Source organism: Delphinapterus leucas, chromosome 17 (assembly GCF_059928025.1).
Source record: "Delphinapterus leucas isolate spDelLeu-1000000601 "Yukka" chromosome 17, BTC_Dleu_Yukka2, whole genome shotgun sequence".
Lineage (NCBI taxonomy): Eukaryota > Metazoa > Chordata > Mammalia > Artiodactyla > Monodontidae > Delphinapterus > Delphinapterus leucas.
In genome coordinates, this window is record NC_143145.1 from 55,405,223 (window position 1) to 55,424,601 (window position 19,379).

The following is a 19,379-nucleotide window of genomic DNA, read 5'->3' on the forward strand; positions in this document are numbered from 1 at the left end:
TAGAACTTCTTTTGCTGCATCCCATAGGTTTTGGGTCGTCGTGTCCTCATTGTCATTTGTTTCTGGGTATTTTTTGATTTCCTTTTTGATTTCTTCAGTGATCACTTCGTTATTAAGTAGTATATTGTTTAGCCTCCATGTGTTTGTATTTTTTACAGATCTTTTCCTGTAATAGATATCTAGTCTCATAGCATTGTGGTCGGAAAAGATACTTGATACAATTTCAATTTTCTTAAATTTACCAAGGCTAGATTTTCAAATTCTTTTTTAACCACACAGTACAAATCAAAAAAAGTTGAAATGTGCTGAAATCTTGCAAAAACAATAAATGAAGAGTTATTTCTATCTTCAGAAGACAGAGAAAAAAATTAAATTGCTCAACTAAATAAACTGGTCTTCTTTTTTCACTTTCATGTCAATTTGAATCTTCATGAAGAAATACAGGTAGGGTAACATATTCTCAATTATACTTGGACTTTCAACTATATCCCCCAACATATAAGTTGTAAATAAACATAGCATAAATGAGCAGTTGAAATACATGTGATTGAGCAAGGAGGAATATTCCCACCTATTTAAATGCTTTTCATAAATTACCTTTTCTTTTTTGTTTAACACTTGGAGACTAATTTGGGTTACTGGTTGTTATCTGCAGTATTGTTTTATTCACTTGGCATCCTCACTCTAGGATGTGTATGTTTCAATATTTAGCATTTTACTATTGATACTTTACCTGAAACAAATGTTTTCTTCTTTCCAGTCATTGCAGTAATGTGCTTGCCTCCTGAAATCCCCAATGCTTTCTTTTCTAAAACCAAGGAAGCATCTGCCCCATAGCTAGAGCACAATGCTGCACAGATTTTGTCAGACCCTTCTAATTCTACATTTATTCTTATTTAATTTTTTCCTCATTATAGTCCTTCATTTCTATACCTGCTTTCTTATATATTCTATTTTATTGATCTGGCATTGGATATCTCATCAAGATACTGTTTTCCTCTCATATAGCATTTATGTGCAGTTGCTTCTAGAATTTTCATTTTCCTCTTGTGACCACTCCACCCTCCCTAGAGCTCATCCCCACCACAAACCACTTAAACTTCTGGTTTTCAAATCTCATTTCCCCTTCTCCAAAAATGTTATGTGTTCTCTTACCCACCATTACTCTCAACCTGGTGCAGCATAGATTATTTTGTACCTTCCTTTGGTATGATGTGTGTTACTTCCTTTTCTATAGTACCTCTATGAAAGGACCTATGAAAGTCTAGTCAACAACATCATCTTTCCTCACCTTCAAAGGCTTCTGAAATTCCTCTTAATTTATGAATCTTCCAACCAAGTGGAAGAGACATACCATTTGTTTTACTGAAAAATATTACCATCTTAAGCTTCTATAATTTCACAAACCATCAAATCTTATCTATCAATTTTATTTAATCTTCTGTTATTAGATTCCTTCTTGCTTAGAATATTTTTCAAAAATTATTCAACCACATCAATAGTTGTCCAAGGCTCCATTATTTAGCTGAAATATTAGGAAACTTAATAACTTATATTTACTTTGGAGAAGTTTCTCTTTTTTTTTTTTATTCAACAGTAAGCAAATATTGCTTACTCATATTAGTTTCACTTGATAGATTGTGAACCAATAGCACAAGTGCTTTACGTTTGCTAATGATTGTGATAATCTGACTTCCCTCAGAACAAATTTAGAAGTTCATTACTATTTTATTGCACATCAGGATTTTTGTTGAGGACTTTCTTTGAGTTTAAGGAAAGGCAATTACCTTTTGAACTCCCTAGTTAAGTAAATAAGCCACAGCAAAACAGTAGCAACAGAAGGCATGTTTTCAAGATTATATTAGCATAAAGTAATTAGGTAAGGGTAATGAGGATTAGTCTCTCCTGTTATGGTAACAACTGCACCTGAACTCTGAACTAAGTCCCTTAGCAATCTTTCACGGTTTTTTTGCTTTGTAATTTCTTGAGAATTCTCCACTCAATCTACCCTTATCTCTTAGGAGCAAACCTCTAATTCAACATAGACCTTTAACACCTAATTTGTTGACAAGTAACTTTGTATCCCTTTGAAAGAAAAAAAAAAGTTTCCCTCCAGCTTATTCCCTTCTGGGCATCTAGCCTGCTTTCCTCCCTTCCCCCTTAGGCTTCCGCCCTTGCTCAGAGATTTTGCATAGAGTCTATTGATGACTATTTCTGTCCAGGATATATTTCTTATCACTGATTGCTCTGCTTTCCACATTCTTTCAGCTCAATGAGTTTCCTCCATTTAGTATGGTTAGGACTGGGGGAAAAGAATATAACAGGTTGAAGAGGAAGCCATAAAAATAATACTCCATAGCTCTAGCTCAACCCTTGATTCTTCTGATGTCACATTATGAAACATCTCTTTCTCATGAAATATCTCTCTTTCCCCTTCTTTACATCATGACCTTGTCATGGCACCATGGCCAATACTATACTACAGGATGCAATGGGAAAAACAGAAGGGTCACCTATAGGGAAGGAAGAGCTCTTGGGAAATAGAGGCATAGTTTTAAGTGAATGTCCCTGGAGATGGTGAAGTCTGAATTGAGTCTTAAAAAAAAAAAAAAGGAAGGAAGGAAGGGAGGGAGGGAGGAAGGGAGAAAGCAAGTGATAATGATGCTCATTTAGAACATGTAGAAACAGGCTGGCAAATGGATGACTTCCATATAGTGATCTAAGTACTTTGGTAGAACTGGGGTGCTGTATGGGCTGTAAAGAGGGACTGGGGAAGACTTTCTGTGGGGGCACTTAAGTTAAATATTGACAAACCAGGTCCCCTACATCCAGGCCAAGAAAAAGATTTGCTCATGTGTCTCTTTTTCACTATCTCTTTTTCTCTGTCTTTGAACACTTATTTAACACACAGTGCTGGGTATTATTCCAGAGCTGAGAAGTGCAGTGTTTGAATAAGATAGATGAGGTGCATACTATGATGAGAGACAGGTGAGCAAATAAACAAGATAATTTCAGAGAACGATAGATATTATGAAGAAAATAAAACTTGATGAGCTGATAGAAAATAATTGAGGAGACAATTTTAGATTTTGTGGTTAAAAAACTAAATTGAATACACTGCCCTCTCAATTACCTTGAGTAAAAAATAACCTATACTTTATTCAGCAGGAACATGGTTTTTATTGTAAATGAGACATCTTTCTTCAGGTCAAAAATAAAGAGATGGTAATTCTTGATAGGTGTGCTAATGACACAGCTGTTTCCCAGCTCGTTATATTCACTAAATGGTAGTTCCCATTTTATAGAGGTGGCAATAATAGCATTTCACATAGCGTTTGAAATTAGTTGTTTGCCTCTTTTCCCCTCTAGAATGAATGTACATTCTTAAAGAGTTCATATTTTTGGAATCCAGAACTGCTAGTTCAGTGGAAGGAATGAAATCTTTTCTTTTTTTTCAACTCAATTACATGATATGTGAATTGAAATTTAGATCACCCTGCCAATATTCATGATCCTCATAGGAGTGGGGGGAAAGCAAAATGTCACAGTACTCTGTGGTACAATCATATCTACCGTTTGAGGCTCCTTTCCCTAAAGGCAGTGTATTGATTAAGCATTTTTTAGTAAACTATTCTTTTCTCCATCACAATCATTGCAAAGTGGTTTCTGAACAAGAGTAGATGCAAAAAGAAACAGGAAAAAAAAAACGATATAAGGACCTAAAAAGAAAACAGTGTCGACACACATCCATCTTTCATTTGCTCCTCAGATCTTTCTATTACAGGGCTTAACTACACTTCGTATAGAAATACTTCATAACCATTCATCATTTGCATATATAAATGAAATAAAAACAAATATTTATGTTATTACATTATGTATGGATAATTTTCAGTTGTAAAAATTAGTATTCTTTTTGTTAAGATTTTATAAATACTAATTAACAAGTGATCCATATCTGACATATCACTAAACCTTTTAGTGTGTAGATTTTTCAATATAAGTTGATTGAAAAAAATTTTCTTTTTACATTTGGAGACTGTAAAAAGTATCACATAAATTTAGCACATATGGTAAACAAATTATTCTGAAAATACCAATTCTCCTTTCATTTGAAACAAAAATATACATGTTATTTCTTAAAATAATTTACATTTCTAAATCCAGATGGTAAATATAATAGATTCTTTCTTGAAAATAGTTAAAGATATTAAGGGAGATTCCAGCATTGTGACTTTTAAAATTGATTTAGAAGAATCACTTGTTAATATGTTACTTCCTTCCTCCATTATAGTGAGTCTGTGTTTTAAGCATTTTTCAAAAACTACAGACAATATCCAGACCTATTTGACCTATTGAGATGTACTGCTGTATCATTTCTCCTGGAATGACATCTGGTTAATCTTTGATTGATGAGCCCTGAAAATTGTGCCTGCAAAATCACTGCAGACATTCATGACTGTCTTGATGAGAAAGTATCTTTTAATGGTTACTTTCAACAGGTTTTCTCCTAAGCTTTATATATCAAAAGCCAGTTTGTGTCAGCTCTTGTGATAAGATAATGAAAGCTTCCCAGAATGGTATTACCTTTACTAGATACATCTTTTAAGCATCCTTTCATAGTTTTTTTTTCTCCAAGTTATAATTTTACTTTTTCTTTTCCAATGTTGAAAAAGAAATATAGCTAATTATATGTAAATGGTCTTTCTCTCTTTAAATATCCCAGTACCTTTAACAATTCACAATTTATTTATTTATTTATTTGGCTGCGCTGGGTCTTTGTTGGCAGCATGCGGGATCTTCATTGCCGCGTGTGGGATCTTCAAAAGTACAGAAAAGTTGGAAGAATGAGCATGTGCTCATCTAATATATAGATTTAAGAACAGTTAGTGTTGGCCTCTATTTTCTTTACATATGTATGTGTGCATGTGCAAAACACATGCCCAAGTGTTTGGTGAAACATTTGAAAGAAAGTTGTGGATATTATGAAACTTCACTTCCAAATACAGGATCCGGTGACTATCCATACATTGCATATGGTTGTTATGTCTATTTAGATCTTTTAACTGATTATTCTCTAAAGCTTTTTTCTCCCTGCCTTTTTTTTTCTTCTTCTTTCTTGCTGAGACTAGGCCAGTTCTCTTATATACCATCTCACATTCTGAAATGTGTTTGACTGTTTAAGTGTCATTTAACTTATTCCTTTTTCCTATAAACTGGAAGAAGTTAAGCCTAAAGGCTCAATGAAATTCTACTTTAAACATGTTTGGCTTCTACATGGTTGTACTTCATAGATGATCCTGTGACCTTCAAATGTCTAAGTATTCTATGTTTTATCATGTTAGGTGGTGTATAATATCAAGTTACTATGACTGATGCAAAGCTTGATCACTTGGTTAAGGTGGCAACATTCATATCTCTGCATCATAAAGGTTTACTTACAATATTAAAATTAGCATAAACACACACATGTACACTCAAGTGCATGTAAAATTTTGAGCAGGTCAGTGGAGTGTATCAATCTTAAGTGTCTAGTCTTGACATTGTATTTTTGTTATGAAAGAGGTATCACTGGAGGAAATGGGAGACAGTGTAAGGAATCTCTGTTTTTTTCTTAAAACTATAATGTGACTCTATAGTTACTTCAATATAAAAAGATTTTTTAAAACTTGTAGGTAATTTATGTGTTGGATTTAGTAATATATATTACTAAAAATGAATAGATTTAGCCTAATAGTTGTTATTCATTAATATGAATTGTATTCCAGTAGGCTCAGTAATTATGCACATGATTGAGAGATATAGGATCTAGCATATGGTATGATTAAACAATGTTTGAACACTAAATTTTATAAGAAATTCTGATCATTTGCTTTTACTCTGTGCATTTGAAGAATGTGTAAGACAATGAGTCAGTCCAAATGGGGAAAGTGTTAGCACCAAGGCATATTTTTTCTTTTAACTGCAAACATGGCCATCGGTAATCTTGTCTTCAAATTTCCCTTTTATTCCTCTTGACCTTTCAAAAAAGCAGTGGCCTGGGACAGATGCTCTCTTAGGAGGCATCTCTAAGGATGTTTCTCTTAGGCTTAGAAGTCTTTGCTGGCTCCATTTCCTGCCCAGATTTACGTAGCTACCCATGCACTGCTGGCTCCTTAACTCCAGTTACCTGTGAGATCACTTGATGATTCTGGCTTCCAAGGGTGGTTCCAGGGTGGAACTAGGGGTCTCAGAGGTGTCGTTCTGCCTTAGAAGCAGTAAAAGCAAATACAGGCCTACCACAGAGTAGAAGGCCAACATTTCTTCCTCTAATTTTAAGCATTCATTCAGATTGATTTCCCCCTTATTATGCATATAGCTGCCATGATTTGGGCTTTCTTCCACTATTATTACATGTCTGATTTTGTTTTCTTAAGAACCAGATTAATTTTGAACACCAGATTCCCCAGACACTCTCCAAGCCATATATTAAGTCCTCAAAAAAAAAGAAAATATATGATTGCTTATAAATAAATCTGTATTATAGTCATAAATATTTTTCTAATTTTTTTCACTGGTGAGTTCCCTTGATTTGATTAGAATGTCATTTTAATAAATAGTTTGGCACCCATATTAAGCAGTTACCTTGATTTAAGCAATCTTGGGTATATTTGCTATTCAACACATGTGGTTTGATTAAAAAAAAATAAAGAGGTATGTCCATTAAATATGTTTAGGGCTCCTACACTTTGCAAGACACAGTACTCAAAGCTGGTAATTCAGTATCCCTGCCAACCCACTGTTCTGGCACACATAACACAGTGGAACATTGGGAAGACTTCAAGACACAAAAACAATTATATAGTAACTGACTGTGTAAGTACTATAAAATTACAGACTACTGTGAAATAGTATAGTAGAGTCACCTAATTTCAATCAAGGAACAGCTAAGGCCTTTTTGTGGAAAGGATATTTTAGCTGAGAACTAATAGATGATTCACAATCAGTGAAAAGTATGAGGAAGGGAAAGAACATTCAAAGTGCAGCAAACTGCATAGGAGAAGTCTTGAGGAAGAAAAAAGCTTGACTCTATTGAGAAACCAGAAGGAAGCCCATGTGACTGGAACACCATGAACACAGAAGAACCCCGTAAGGGGCTGCACAGGGGCTGGGGGCAGGGCTGAGTTTGAATTCTGCTTCAGATGCAGTAGGAGGCAAACCAGTGGCTTTCAGTTGGCATTGCAGTCATCTGAGTGAAATACAATGGCAGCCTGAGTAGGATGGTGACAGTGATGATGTTGAGAAATCAAGAGATTTGAGATGCTATTTTAGAAGTGGGAAGGACTAGAGGAAGCCTGAGGTGGCACAGCAGGAGGGGGCTGTGAGAACAGTGAATGCCTTCTGGAAACATTCATGTTGAGACATGTGAGACATTCATAGATTTACAACAAGTTGGTTAAATAAACAAATATTATATTTTAGAAGAGAAGTAAAAGTAAGTCAGTTCTACTAATTGTTTTTTATAAAGAAGCCTGAAAACAGCATCCTCTACTGCAGGTACATCAGTAACATCATCATCTTCATATGCAGACAGCAGGAGGACACTTTTTCTGTACAGTTGTCAGCAAACAACGTGCAGATTAGATTATAAACCAGAATTTTAAAGGGAACAGAAGAAAAGCAAACTGTATTTCTCTTGTATGTTACTTTTTGTGATATATACCATGGATTTGTTATCTTTGTGAACAAAATGGTCTGTCTGGGTCCCATACTACATGGAAAGAAAAATCTATGTATAAGCTCCAAAGTGTTCATATCTGAAGTGAAATATTGGTGTTTAAGTAGGAATTCCTATTTGGTAATTTTTAAGCACGATGCTTTTTCACAAGTTGACTTTGCAAATGTGCTAGCTGTGATTATTTTTAGTGTATCCTATCCCTTCCCACCCTTTTCTATAAGAGCTGTAGCCAAAAAGAGGTCAGAGGCAAGATATAAACAATATTTTTAGGGGGCTGTAGAGATGATTCTTCATTCTTTCCTTTACATCATAGGCCAAAACAAAACATACATTGTTTGGAAAGGTGAAAAGATTTTTTTTTTCATCCACCCATGGTTCAAAGTCCTTTATATATCATACCCTTGCAGAAAATGAAATATGTACTAATCATCTTTCTATTCATAGCACTTTTGTGTTCTTGTGACTCCCATATAGCTTTTGGCTTCTAAAAAAAAAATCACTTACTTTAACTTTGCCCTTTCCTCCCTAACTTTTGTTTTCTTTCAAGAAATACTTACTGAGCTTCTACTATGTGCAAGGCATTTTCCTGGAAATAGGAAGCCATAAGAAAACAAAAGACAGACCCGTTTGCCATCATTGAGCTGCTGTTCTAGTGGAGAGAGAATGAACAAAAAATAAGTAAAACATGTATTGTGTAAAACAATGGAAATGTAATCAATAATGAAAAAGCAGAGAAGGGGAGAGAGTAAAAGCAAGTATGAGTGGGTGGAGTGAAGGGATTCAATTTTAGATAAGGTGGTCAGAGAAAGTTTCACTTGGAAGGATAATTTGCACTGAGACCTCAATATTATTTTAAATATCCTCTCTCTGCAAATTAGTTACAAGCACTTTTTCTGAAGTGGCCATCTATAGTGACTGTGGTATGTGTTTACATCATTTGTGACAGAACACTTACTAAATTATTTGTACCATTGAATGCTGCTAAACAGAGGAGTTTTGAATAAATTGAATAGAATCACAACCGGAGCATCTATAATTTATATGACTCTCTGCCAAGGCTACTATCAATGAGAAATAATCATGAATTCATCTATGCTTCCGCGTTACCTTGAGAAGATTTGCAAATTAACTCTGCTTATCTTGAGGAAGTAATTTCATTTCTTACATCATTAGTGGCATTTTGGGATTGTACTTCTATCTTCTGACTGCAGCCTATTTGTCCCAAAGAGCCACTGGCCCTGTCTCAGCATGGGGGAGATTCTGGCAATGTGAAGTGTTTCTGTGAGAAAAATTGGAATATATTTCCAGGATTTTTCATCCAATTTCTTCCTATTCTTCATCTTAAAGAGCTTTTTGTTTAATTGTTCCATAAATAATCATGGTCATTTATTTCTTTGTCAGAATCCAGTAGGTTTTTAGCCATTTTTATTTATTTTAGGATATATATTACAATAATTTAAAAATATTTTATGTGGAGATTGGAATGACTTTAACACCCAGTTAAAAACCCCTGTTGCAGCTAGACCAAGATGCTGTTTTTGTTTTAAATTATCAGAATATCATCTGCTGACATTAAAGTTTGGATCTTAATGCCCATACATATTTTCTTAGATCAATCTTTTCATGAAATAACTTTGTAATTTAAAATCAGCTTAATGTATCTCCTGCACGTGGATCAAAACATTTATTAATTCAGGATACCTGGTACTATGGAAATTATCAGCATAAGGTTAATAACATAAGGAGATGTTGTGGGAAGGAGATGCATGTCTAGAGCCAAAATATGACTAAAATTTGAAGAAGAAATAAGGAACAAGACAAAATTGTAAACAGAACTATAAACAGGAAAACCAGGGTACCTAGTTTCAATATAATTTTAACAATAATCACCAAGAGTTTTAATGCTACCATGCGCCAGATCCTCAGAAAGTCCTTTACATTTAATATAGTAATCATACTATGAGTCAGTTACTGGTAATAACTCAGTAACTAGCACCTCAACAAAGGTGGCACAGTTATCAAGGAACAGAACAAGAAGAGAATGTGAAATCAGTCATTAATTAAGCTACTCCCTCGTTTTTTTTTTGTTGTTGTTCTTTTTTTATTCAGTAGTCAGGACTTCCTCTGACCACAGCCGGGAAATGTTCTCTCTGATTTTTTTTTAATTAATTAATTAATTTACTTATTTATTTTGGGCTGTGTTGGGTCTTCATTTCTGTGCGAGGGCTTTCTCTAGTTGTGGCAAGTGGGGGCCACTCTTCATCGCAGTGCGCGGGCCTCTCACTATCGCGGCCTCTCTTGTTGCGGAGCACAGGCTCCAGACGCGCAGGCTCAGTAGTTGTGGCTCACGGGCTTGGTTGCTCTGTGGCATGTGGGATCCTCCCAGACCAGGGCTCAAACTCGTGTCCCCTGCATTACCAGGCAGATTCTCAACCACTGCGCCACCAGGGAAGCCCCCTACTTCCTCCTTTATCTATAAATAGCAAAATAAGTAGAGAAGACAGCCCATTATAACTAGAGCAAAGTGCAATTATTCAAAGATTATTAAGACAATTTTAATATTTGGGATTGATTTAGATAGGAAGAAATCTCCTTTTTATCATATCACCTGAAATCCAAGAAACCTTAGTAGATTGTGTGTGTGTGCATGAATGAATATATGAATAACTGACAAATTCTGGGAAATCTACTCAGGCTAAACTATTCTTAGCCAAAAGCTTGGGAAAGCTCTATAATAAATCTCTTGCTAATACCTAAGCTAGGGGAAGAGAGCAGAGAACAATTGAAATGGAAGTATTTTTGTGATATGCACTTACCTAAATAGTACAAATATATAACTTGCAAGTAAAACTCTGCTTGTAAATACTGAAATAAAATGTAATAGTAAATTTTAATTTACTGGAAACTAATTTTTTTTAATATACCTAGTTTTTCTAATATTAAAGCACTTTGGATAGTTTCTAAATTATTCCAAAATTTTCAATAGAAAACAATTTAATGTCATCAGATATACATTTTGGGGAAAGAGTTTTTGCCCTTAGTGAGAATTTATGGTGAAAACTATTGTGTGTAGTGTAATTATTAAGTCAACAGTATTTATAAATACCTGCTATGTAGCAAGTCATATATATTATTCACTAGAGATAAGAGTAAACACATTTAATATAAAACGGCCTGTGCTATGACTGAGTGAAGTACAGGTTATTATGAGAGCGAATAGGAGAGGCAATTGACCCAGATTGGAACCCACTCTGATGATCTTCCTTCAAGATTACTTTGTTCATTTAAGGTGACAATATAATTTATCATCCAAACCAGGACACATTTGAAGGTGAAAGAGGACTCTAGTTATAATTACATGGGAAAGTAGTTGTAACATGGGCATACCAGGAGGCATGGCCTCCCTATTTCATCCCAACACTTCAGGTGGAGATCTTGCATATGTCTATAAATGCAAAGGTGCATGTGTTCGTATGCTGCTCTTATATTTTGGAAAGCTCACTTAATCCACAAATCTGGCAGGGACTTGTCTGTGCTACCTCTGTTTTTCAATCTAGAAAGCCCTGGAGATAATGTAAACTGCCAAGATTAAGTATTTTTACATTATCTTTTTAACCACAATGTATGGATTAGACATTGGGTAGTTTACTACAGAACGTTTGTGATCATTCTGGGCAAGGTAGCTGTTTCTTTGACTGTTTTGATACAGGCCAGTGATAACAGCACTAGCTTAGCTGTGAAAGCATTAAACCATCACACAGGGAAATTCCCCAAGGCCTCACCTTTGTTGAAAGATGCTTGTGTTTGGTTTGTAGGACCAGTGGTTTTGGCGAGTAAGAAACAACAGGGTGATGGATGGATACCCCATGCAAATTACTTACTTCTGGCGGGGCTTGCCTCCTAGTATCGATGCAGTTTATGAAAACAGTGATGGGAATTTTGTCTTCTTTAAAGGTAAGGAATGTTTCCCATGTCTTGCTCTGCTGTATCTTGGTCATTTTTCCCAGGGCCTTGCTGCAGATATAGAGATGAATAAGTAAAGCCTGTTGAGTGAGGTTAGGTAGCTAATTCATTTTATAAAATGAACCACATATGTTGGCTACAAATATAAATGAAGTAAAATCAAAGATAATTTTTAATTCTCTAAGTTATATTTTCTCATTTGGTATCCTCATTTGTAAGTCAAATTTAGGAGACATTGTGATCACTTAGAATTTTTAAATTTGACTTAAAAGCACCAGAAAAATAAATACACAAATAAGTGAATGAATGAAAGAATTAAAAGTCATTTTTCTATTAACTAAGGGATTTGGATTTTCTTTTTTTAAGAGCATTTGGAGTTGCTTGCTGTTTTTATGCAATGAAATCCATTTCACTTCTTATTTTCATATATAATCTCTTAAACTTTACTTGATTTAGTCAGTTTATGTTAAATAGTTTTCAATAAACTAAGAAATTGCTCATAAAGACAAGGAAAACTTTTGAGTAGAAAAAATTCACCCAATCATTTTACCCAATAAAATTTATTATTTGTTATTTATCTAAGTGACAAAATTCAATTGCACAAATACTAATGTCTAACATGCAAAAGTGAAATTATCTGGTAAAGTGAACTTAAGTCAAGTGACTGGTACTCCATCTTCTAAACTTATTAATATTCAAAACAATAAATCTTAAGTCTATTAGGGGGGACAGGGAACACAGACTGACTGAGTTGTAGGACTGAGAGAATTGTGAAGAGAACATGATCTGAGGAAAACTAGAGTGAAGAATGAATATGATTGAATGGATTGGCCAAGAGCCTACAGGTCTGAGAATAAGCTCAAATAAGGATTGAGATTGAGGGAAAAGAAAAGGGATCTTAACCAAAAAGAAAAAGGCAATTATTCTCAGGATCAAACTAGAAGAATTCATAGCAGTGATGAGAGTAATGAAAACACAGGGTTTGAGAGACACTTGTGATATTTTAAGTGAAGTCCAAACAACACATGTAAAGTGAAAGTGTATACTCAGAATTTATCTTTACAAATTATAACTTGAGAAAGAGGGGTATAGTACATTAATTATAAGAACATGATGATCCTGCATTCATTCTGCCAATTTTGAACACTTGCTAGCTGTAAGAACTGAACAGCTACTCAGTTCCCTTTGCCTCGGTTTCTCCACCTGGAAAATGGGATTAGTAGTGCTTGCCATTTTAGGATTAAAGACTAAATTAATGACTACATGTGAAGTGCTTGGTACATGCGAGCTCTCAATAAATGCCAACTATTACTGCTGCTGGTGTGATTACTATTAATATTCCTGCCCTCCTGCTATCTATAATAAGTGTATAAAGGAAGTAACCAAAAAAAAAAAGCAATTATTCTCAGGATCAAGCTAGAAGAATTCATAGTAGTGAGGAGAGTAATGAAAACACAGGGTTTGAGAGACTCGTGATATTTAAGTGAAGCCCAAACCATCCATGTACTGTATCATTGTGGAAATGTACATGTACTGTACCATTGTGGACAAAGAAAGGATACATCTAAAGGTTCTGAATCTTACTGGCATGATATTTGGAGAAATATTACCCTCCCATACACTCTTCTTTCGTCCTGTGCTCGGTAGCAGCAGAAAAAAGTGAAGAATAAACCCTAGGCAGCCTATGGCTTGAGGGCTGTCCCATGGGGCCCTGTCTCATCACAGGATGAATAGTGCTCCTCCTCACTCACTCGCTCTGGAATGGCTAGCTCCGTTTCATCTTTAAACAGCTGGCATAAAAGGGACCTCCACAGAGTGCCCTCCCTGCCCACTCCATTTAAAGCAGTATCTTCCAACTTGCACAGCTCTTGTAAAAAATTGAAATTATCTACAGCATTCAAATGTAAATTTCACGAGAGATGGAGCTTGTTTATATTTTCTTGCACACCACTGTATTTTCAGTTCCCAGAACAGTGTTGGGTACATAGTAGGTGCTTAACAAACATTTTAATGAAAACAATATGGTTAAATATTAATTTGACTCAATAAGGTATTTCTTATGTCATCATGCTAACAACAGGAACAACTCTATCTCTTGTCACGTATATATTAAACTTTAAGAAAGTTTAGCTTGTTAGTGGTGTCATCATTTTTTTTTTCTTTCTTTTTTTTTTTTTGGTGGTACATGGGCCTCTCACTGTTGTGGCCTCTCCCATTGCGGAGCACAGGCTCTGGATGCGCAGGCTCAGCAGCCATGGCTCATGGGTCCAACTGCTCTGCAGCATGTGGGATCTTCCCCAACTGGGGAACGAAACTGTGTCCCCTGCATCGGCAGGCGGACTCTCAACCACTGAGCCACCAGGGAAGCCCAGTGGTGTCTTCTTGATATATTGTCTATATCAGGAAATGTCTAATCTTAGAACTCTGTCACTCCAAGGACCCTGCTGTGATGTTTCCTTCCTCCAATTTACTCTTCACATTACCTTCAAATAAACCTTCTCCAAACCCAGCTATGAACATCAGCTCCCTTATTCCAAACATCATTGATTATGCAGAGGGAGCCATAAGCTCTGGTTGTTTCCAATAAGACCACTCCCTTCCCTGGTATCTATCTCATTATTGGCAGGAGAGTTAAGAGTCCTAGAACCCTGAGATTTGGGTGACACACCACTCCATTTCCTACCCTTCTCACAACAGTCACAATCAAAATGAGTGTCTCAGCTTGCCACCATCTCTTTATGGCCTTTATCACCTCAAAGTCTAGATAATCAGATTAACTCTCACGCCAAGACCATCATCCCCATCTTGCTCTATGGACCTTGAGACCACCTCATCTCTAGCAGTCCAAATTCCCTCCCTGTTTAATTTTCTACATATCATCCAGCAAACTATGTTTCACTTATTTATTGCTCATCTGTATCCCTCTCAATAGAATATCAGTTCATAAGGTCAAGGTTTTCTCTAGTTTTTTTTTTCTTTTAAATACTGTTGTACTGACAAAGGAGTAATCTCCAAAATATACAAGCAGTTCATGCAGCTCAATATCAAAAAAACAAACAACCCAATCCAAGAATGGGCAGAAGACCTAAATAGACATTTCTCCAAAGAAGATATACAGATTGCCAACAAACACATGAAAGGATACTCAACATCATTAATCATTAGAGAAATGCAAATCAAAACTACAATGAGGTATCACCTCACACCGGTCAGAATGGCCATCATCAGAAAACCTACAAAAAATAAATGTTGGAGAGGGTGTGGAGTAAAGGGAACCCTCTTGCCCTGTTGGTGGGAATGTAAATTGATACAGCCACTATGGAGAACAGTGTGGAGGTTCCTTAAAAAACTAAAAATAGAACTACCATATGACCCAGCAATGCCACTACTGGGCATATACCCTGAGAAAACCATAATTCATAAAGAGTAATGTACCATAATATTCAAAGTAGCACTATTTACAGTAGCCAGGACAGGGAAGCAACCTAAGTGTCCATCAAGAGATGAATGGATAAAGAAGATGTGGCACATATATACAATGGAATATTAGTCAGCCATAAAAAGAAATGAAATTGAGTTATTTGTAGTGAGGTGGATGGACTTAGAGACTGTCATACAGAGTGAGGTAAGTCAGAAAGAGAAAAACAAATACCATATGCTAACACATATATATGGAATCTAAAAAAAATAACAATGGTTCAGAAGAACCTAGGGGTAGGACAGGAATAAAGATACAGACATAGAGAATGGACTTGAGGACACGGGGAGGGGGAAGGGTAAGCTGGGACAAAGTTAGAGAATGGCATGGACATATATACACTACCAAATGTAAAATAGATAGCTAGTGGGAAGCAGCCACATAGCACAGGGAGATCAGCTCAGTGCTTTGTGTCCAACCAGAGGGGTAGGATAGGGAGGGTGGGAGGGAGGCACAAGAGGAAGAAGATATGGGGATATATGTATATGCATAGCTGATTCACTTTGTTATACAGTAGAAATTAACACACCATTGTAAAGCAATTTTACTACAATAAAGATGTTAAAAAATAAACAAACAAGCAAACAAATAAATAAATAACGAGCAAAGGAGGTATACAATTATAGCATATAGAGAGCTTTAGAATAAACCTTATTCTGAGTACATATTAAGTGTCACTAAACATCTGTCAACTGCCGGGCAGGGAAAGCAAGCCTCTTAAACCACAAAATAAACATTTCTAAGTGATAAATAAATAAATAAATAAATAAATAAATACTGTTGTATCCCCAAGATCTTAAACCAGGAGTTGACAAACTTTTTCTGTAATGACCAAATAGGAAATATTTTAGCCTTTGAAGCCCATACCATCTCTATTATATAACTTTTTATTTTTTTTAACCTTCAAAAATGTAAAAACTCTTCTTAGATCATGGGCTGTACAAAAACAGGTTGTTTGTCCTAGTTTGCTGAACTCTGTTTTAAACAATAACTGGAATGTAGTAAACACTAAACAAATAATTATTGAATGAATGAAGAATAAAATTCAAGTCCCAATCTGTGTTTGTATTCACAGTTCTATACACATTGGTCTCAGCCTATACCAGCCATCCTGGATAACTGTTACTAATGTGTTTAAGCATTATTCTTCTCCAAGCTGTTCTTTTCTTTGGCCCTCTTTCCCTTTTTTTTCTTTCTCCTTTATGTTTTTCTCTTCTAATCTGTACTATACAGCAGTACTTGTACTTAACTAGCTTAGCCTTTTATTCCCTCTGTTTACCTGATGCCCATGTTGGTACACAAAGTTATTTAATCATATATTTCCTAAATGTACTTAGTATTAGCCTTGCTTTCATCTTACATAAGAATTTGAAGGTGTGGATTTGAATATAACCATAAACTAATATTATAATTTTAATTATAAAATATAAATACTGTCTTAGTAATATAAATAAAGCATGTTATATTCAAGTGAACTTTAATAAATATCTTAAGAATAGGAAGCTGCTAGATACAATTAAAACTTCATATTTTGGTATAATGTGTATAATTTTTGAACTTTGGGCAAAATTGTATGTGTTTGTATGTCATATGCAGTGGGAGTTGCCAGTACACAATTATAAAAGCATATATTGCTTGCCTTCTATAGATGTGTTCAGTTTTATATTCTTAATAGAATTTTATTGAGTTTTGTTATGTAAAAGTGTAGTATAAGGGTGGTCTCTGCTTCCAGCCAAGATGTAATAATAGGGATCAGATTTATCCTTCCACCTAAAACCACCAAAAATTGGACAAAGTATATAAAGTGATGATTTTCACGACATTGAACATCAAGAAATAAAGGCAGTGAATCTTGAGAGTTAAAAACAAAGAGAAATAAGCCCAGAAACCGCCCCACTTTCCTGTCTTGAAAGAATTTCCAGACTGTGGCCCAACATACAGAAATCCAAGCAGAGCTCAGAAGATTCTCTCAGTTGAGGAGATAGAGCTGAGAGTCAAGTGAGAATAAGGTGGCTATAGTTCACAAGACAAAGTAATGCAGAGGAAAGAGCTGCACAGAGTGAAGACCCAGAGATTATCAAAGAAAACTCCTAAGGGATGGGAGAGAGAATTGGTCAACATATGTGTGTAAGGATGCAACTGAAGCCTGGAGAAAGAATCTTGTGATAGATATAAAAGAAGCAATGCCTGACCCTCACATAGGGCTAACAGTATTTGTTCCTACCAGTCACGTGTTGTCCATAGGCACTGGATAGAGTACTGAGAAGAGTCTTGCCTCAGTAGTGCGGAATAATTATCCCAGAAGGAGCACTATTTCAGTCCTACCTAACAAATCTTAAAACACCTGAAGTAATCAAATTGTTTCTAAGTAACAGTCCTAGAACAAAGCTCAAGAATAATTATAGGGATATAAAAATATTCACCCAACCAGGCAAAATTCACAATGTCTGACTTTTCCCATAAGATCAGGAACAAGACAGGGGTGTCCATGCTTATCAATTCAATTCAACATTTTACTGGAGGTTTTACCTAGTGTAATAAACATAAAGTAAAACTGTCAAAATGTTCACAGACAACATGACTGTCTATGTAGAAAATTGGATGCCATCAACCAATTATCTATAATTGATCAGTGAGTTTAGCAAAATTTCAAGATATAAGACCATAATACAAAAATTAATTGTATTTCTATATGTTTTCAAGACTGTGAAAGGTCTAAGACTTTACCCTATTTGTAAGCTAGCAAGTTAGCCTGCCACACTTTCATGAATGCTGGCAGAAGACATGAGACTCCTGACTCAGAGAAAAAGAAAGACTCAAAAGCAGTAGCCATTTGTATGAGTTCCCTGAGCCCCAGTTCTCAAAGGGTGACATGAACTGGGCCTGTTAACACCTATACTTGTAATCAGTTACGTTTAGGAAAGGAGCCACAAGCTTAGAGAACCTAAATTTTTTTTTAACATCTTTATTGGAGTATAACTGCTTTACAATGTTGTGTTAGTTTCTGATGAATAACAAAGTGAATCAGCTATATGTATACATATATCCCCATATCCCCTCCCTCTTGTGTCTCCCTCCCACCCTCCCTATGCCACCCCTCTAGGTAGTCACAAAGTACTGAGTTGATCTCCCTGTGCTATGTGGCTGCTTCCCACTAGCTATCTATTTTACATTTGGTAGAGTATATATGTCAATGCCACTCTCTCACTTCCTCAATAAGCAGTAAGCTGCTTAACCTTTCCCCAGAGGGTGCCTTTTATTTATTTAATTGAAGAGTAAACAAACCCTCCCTTTATTGTGGAGGGAGATGCTTTCTCTATAACCCAAGATTGTTGCTATACAAACATCTTTGGAAATAAAGTCCAAAAGAAAGGCATTATCAGTGCCTCTGCTCACGAGACATGCTGAGAAGCAAGTGACGTAGGGATAATTTTCTCCCGTCACATACTAGCAAAGAATAATCAATAATTGAAATTAAAAAAATAAATAAAATGACATCAAAAATATCAAATATTTAGGGATCAATCCAAATAAAATGTGTATGACCTAGACACTGAAAACTACAAAAATTTGCTAAATGAAAGTGAAGAAGACAAATGGACAAATATGCCTTATTCATGGCTTCAAGAACTTGATATTATTACAATGTCAATTCCTGCCAAATTTATCTATAGATTCAGTACAATCCCAATAAAAATCTCAGCAGGCTTTTTGATAGTTACTGTTAAGCTGATTCTAAAATTCATATGCAAATTCAAAAGACCTAGTATAGACAAAACCTGTTTGAAAACACTAATTGATTTCAAGTCTTATTTTTTTTTTTTTTTGGCCTTGCCATGCAGCTTGTGGGATCTTAGTTCCCCCGCCAGGGATCAAACCTGGACCCACTGCAGTGGGAGCTTGGATTCCTAACCACTGGACCACCAGGGAATTACCTCAGTTCTTATTTTAAAGCTACATTAATCAAGACAGTGTGTCATTGGTGTAAAGATAGAAAAACTAGATCAGTGAAACAAAATCGAGAGTCCAGAAATAGGCTAAAAATATATATGAAAAAGTAATTTCTGACAATAATACAGAGAAAATTTAGTGGAGAAAAGATAATTTTTCAACAAATGGTACTGAGAACATAGGATGTTCATATGCAAAAAAATAAATTCTAATCCACACCTTGTACCATATATAAAAATGAATTCTAAGTGGTCCAAACCTAAATGTAAG

At 35.4% G+C, this 19,379-nt stretch overlaps 1 protein-coding gene across 1 annotated transcript in view; it reads left to right on the forward strand.

Annotated features, from left to right (window-relative positions):
* MMP16 (matrix metallopeptidase 16) overlaps window positions 1-19,379 on the forward strand; it is a 357,858-nt gene that overhangs the window by 283,274 nt on the left and 55,205 nt on the right. The window contains exon 7 of the mRNA XM_089898989.1: window positions 11,533-11,671. Within this exon, the coding sequence (XP_089755115.1) occupies window positions 11,533-11,671 (139 nt within the window). The remainder of the gene's footprint in view (window positions 1-11,532; window positions 11,672-19,379) is intronic.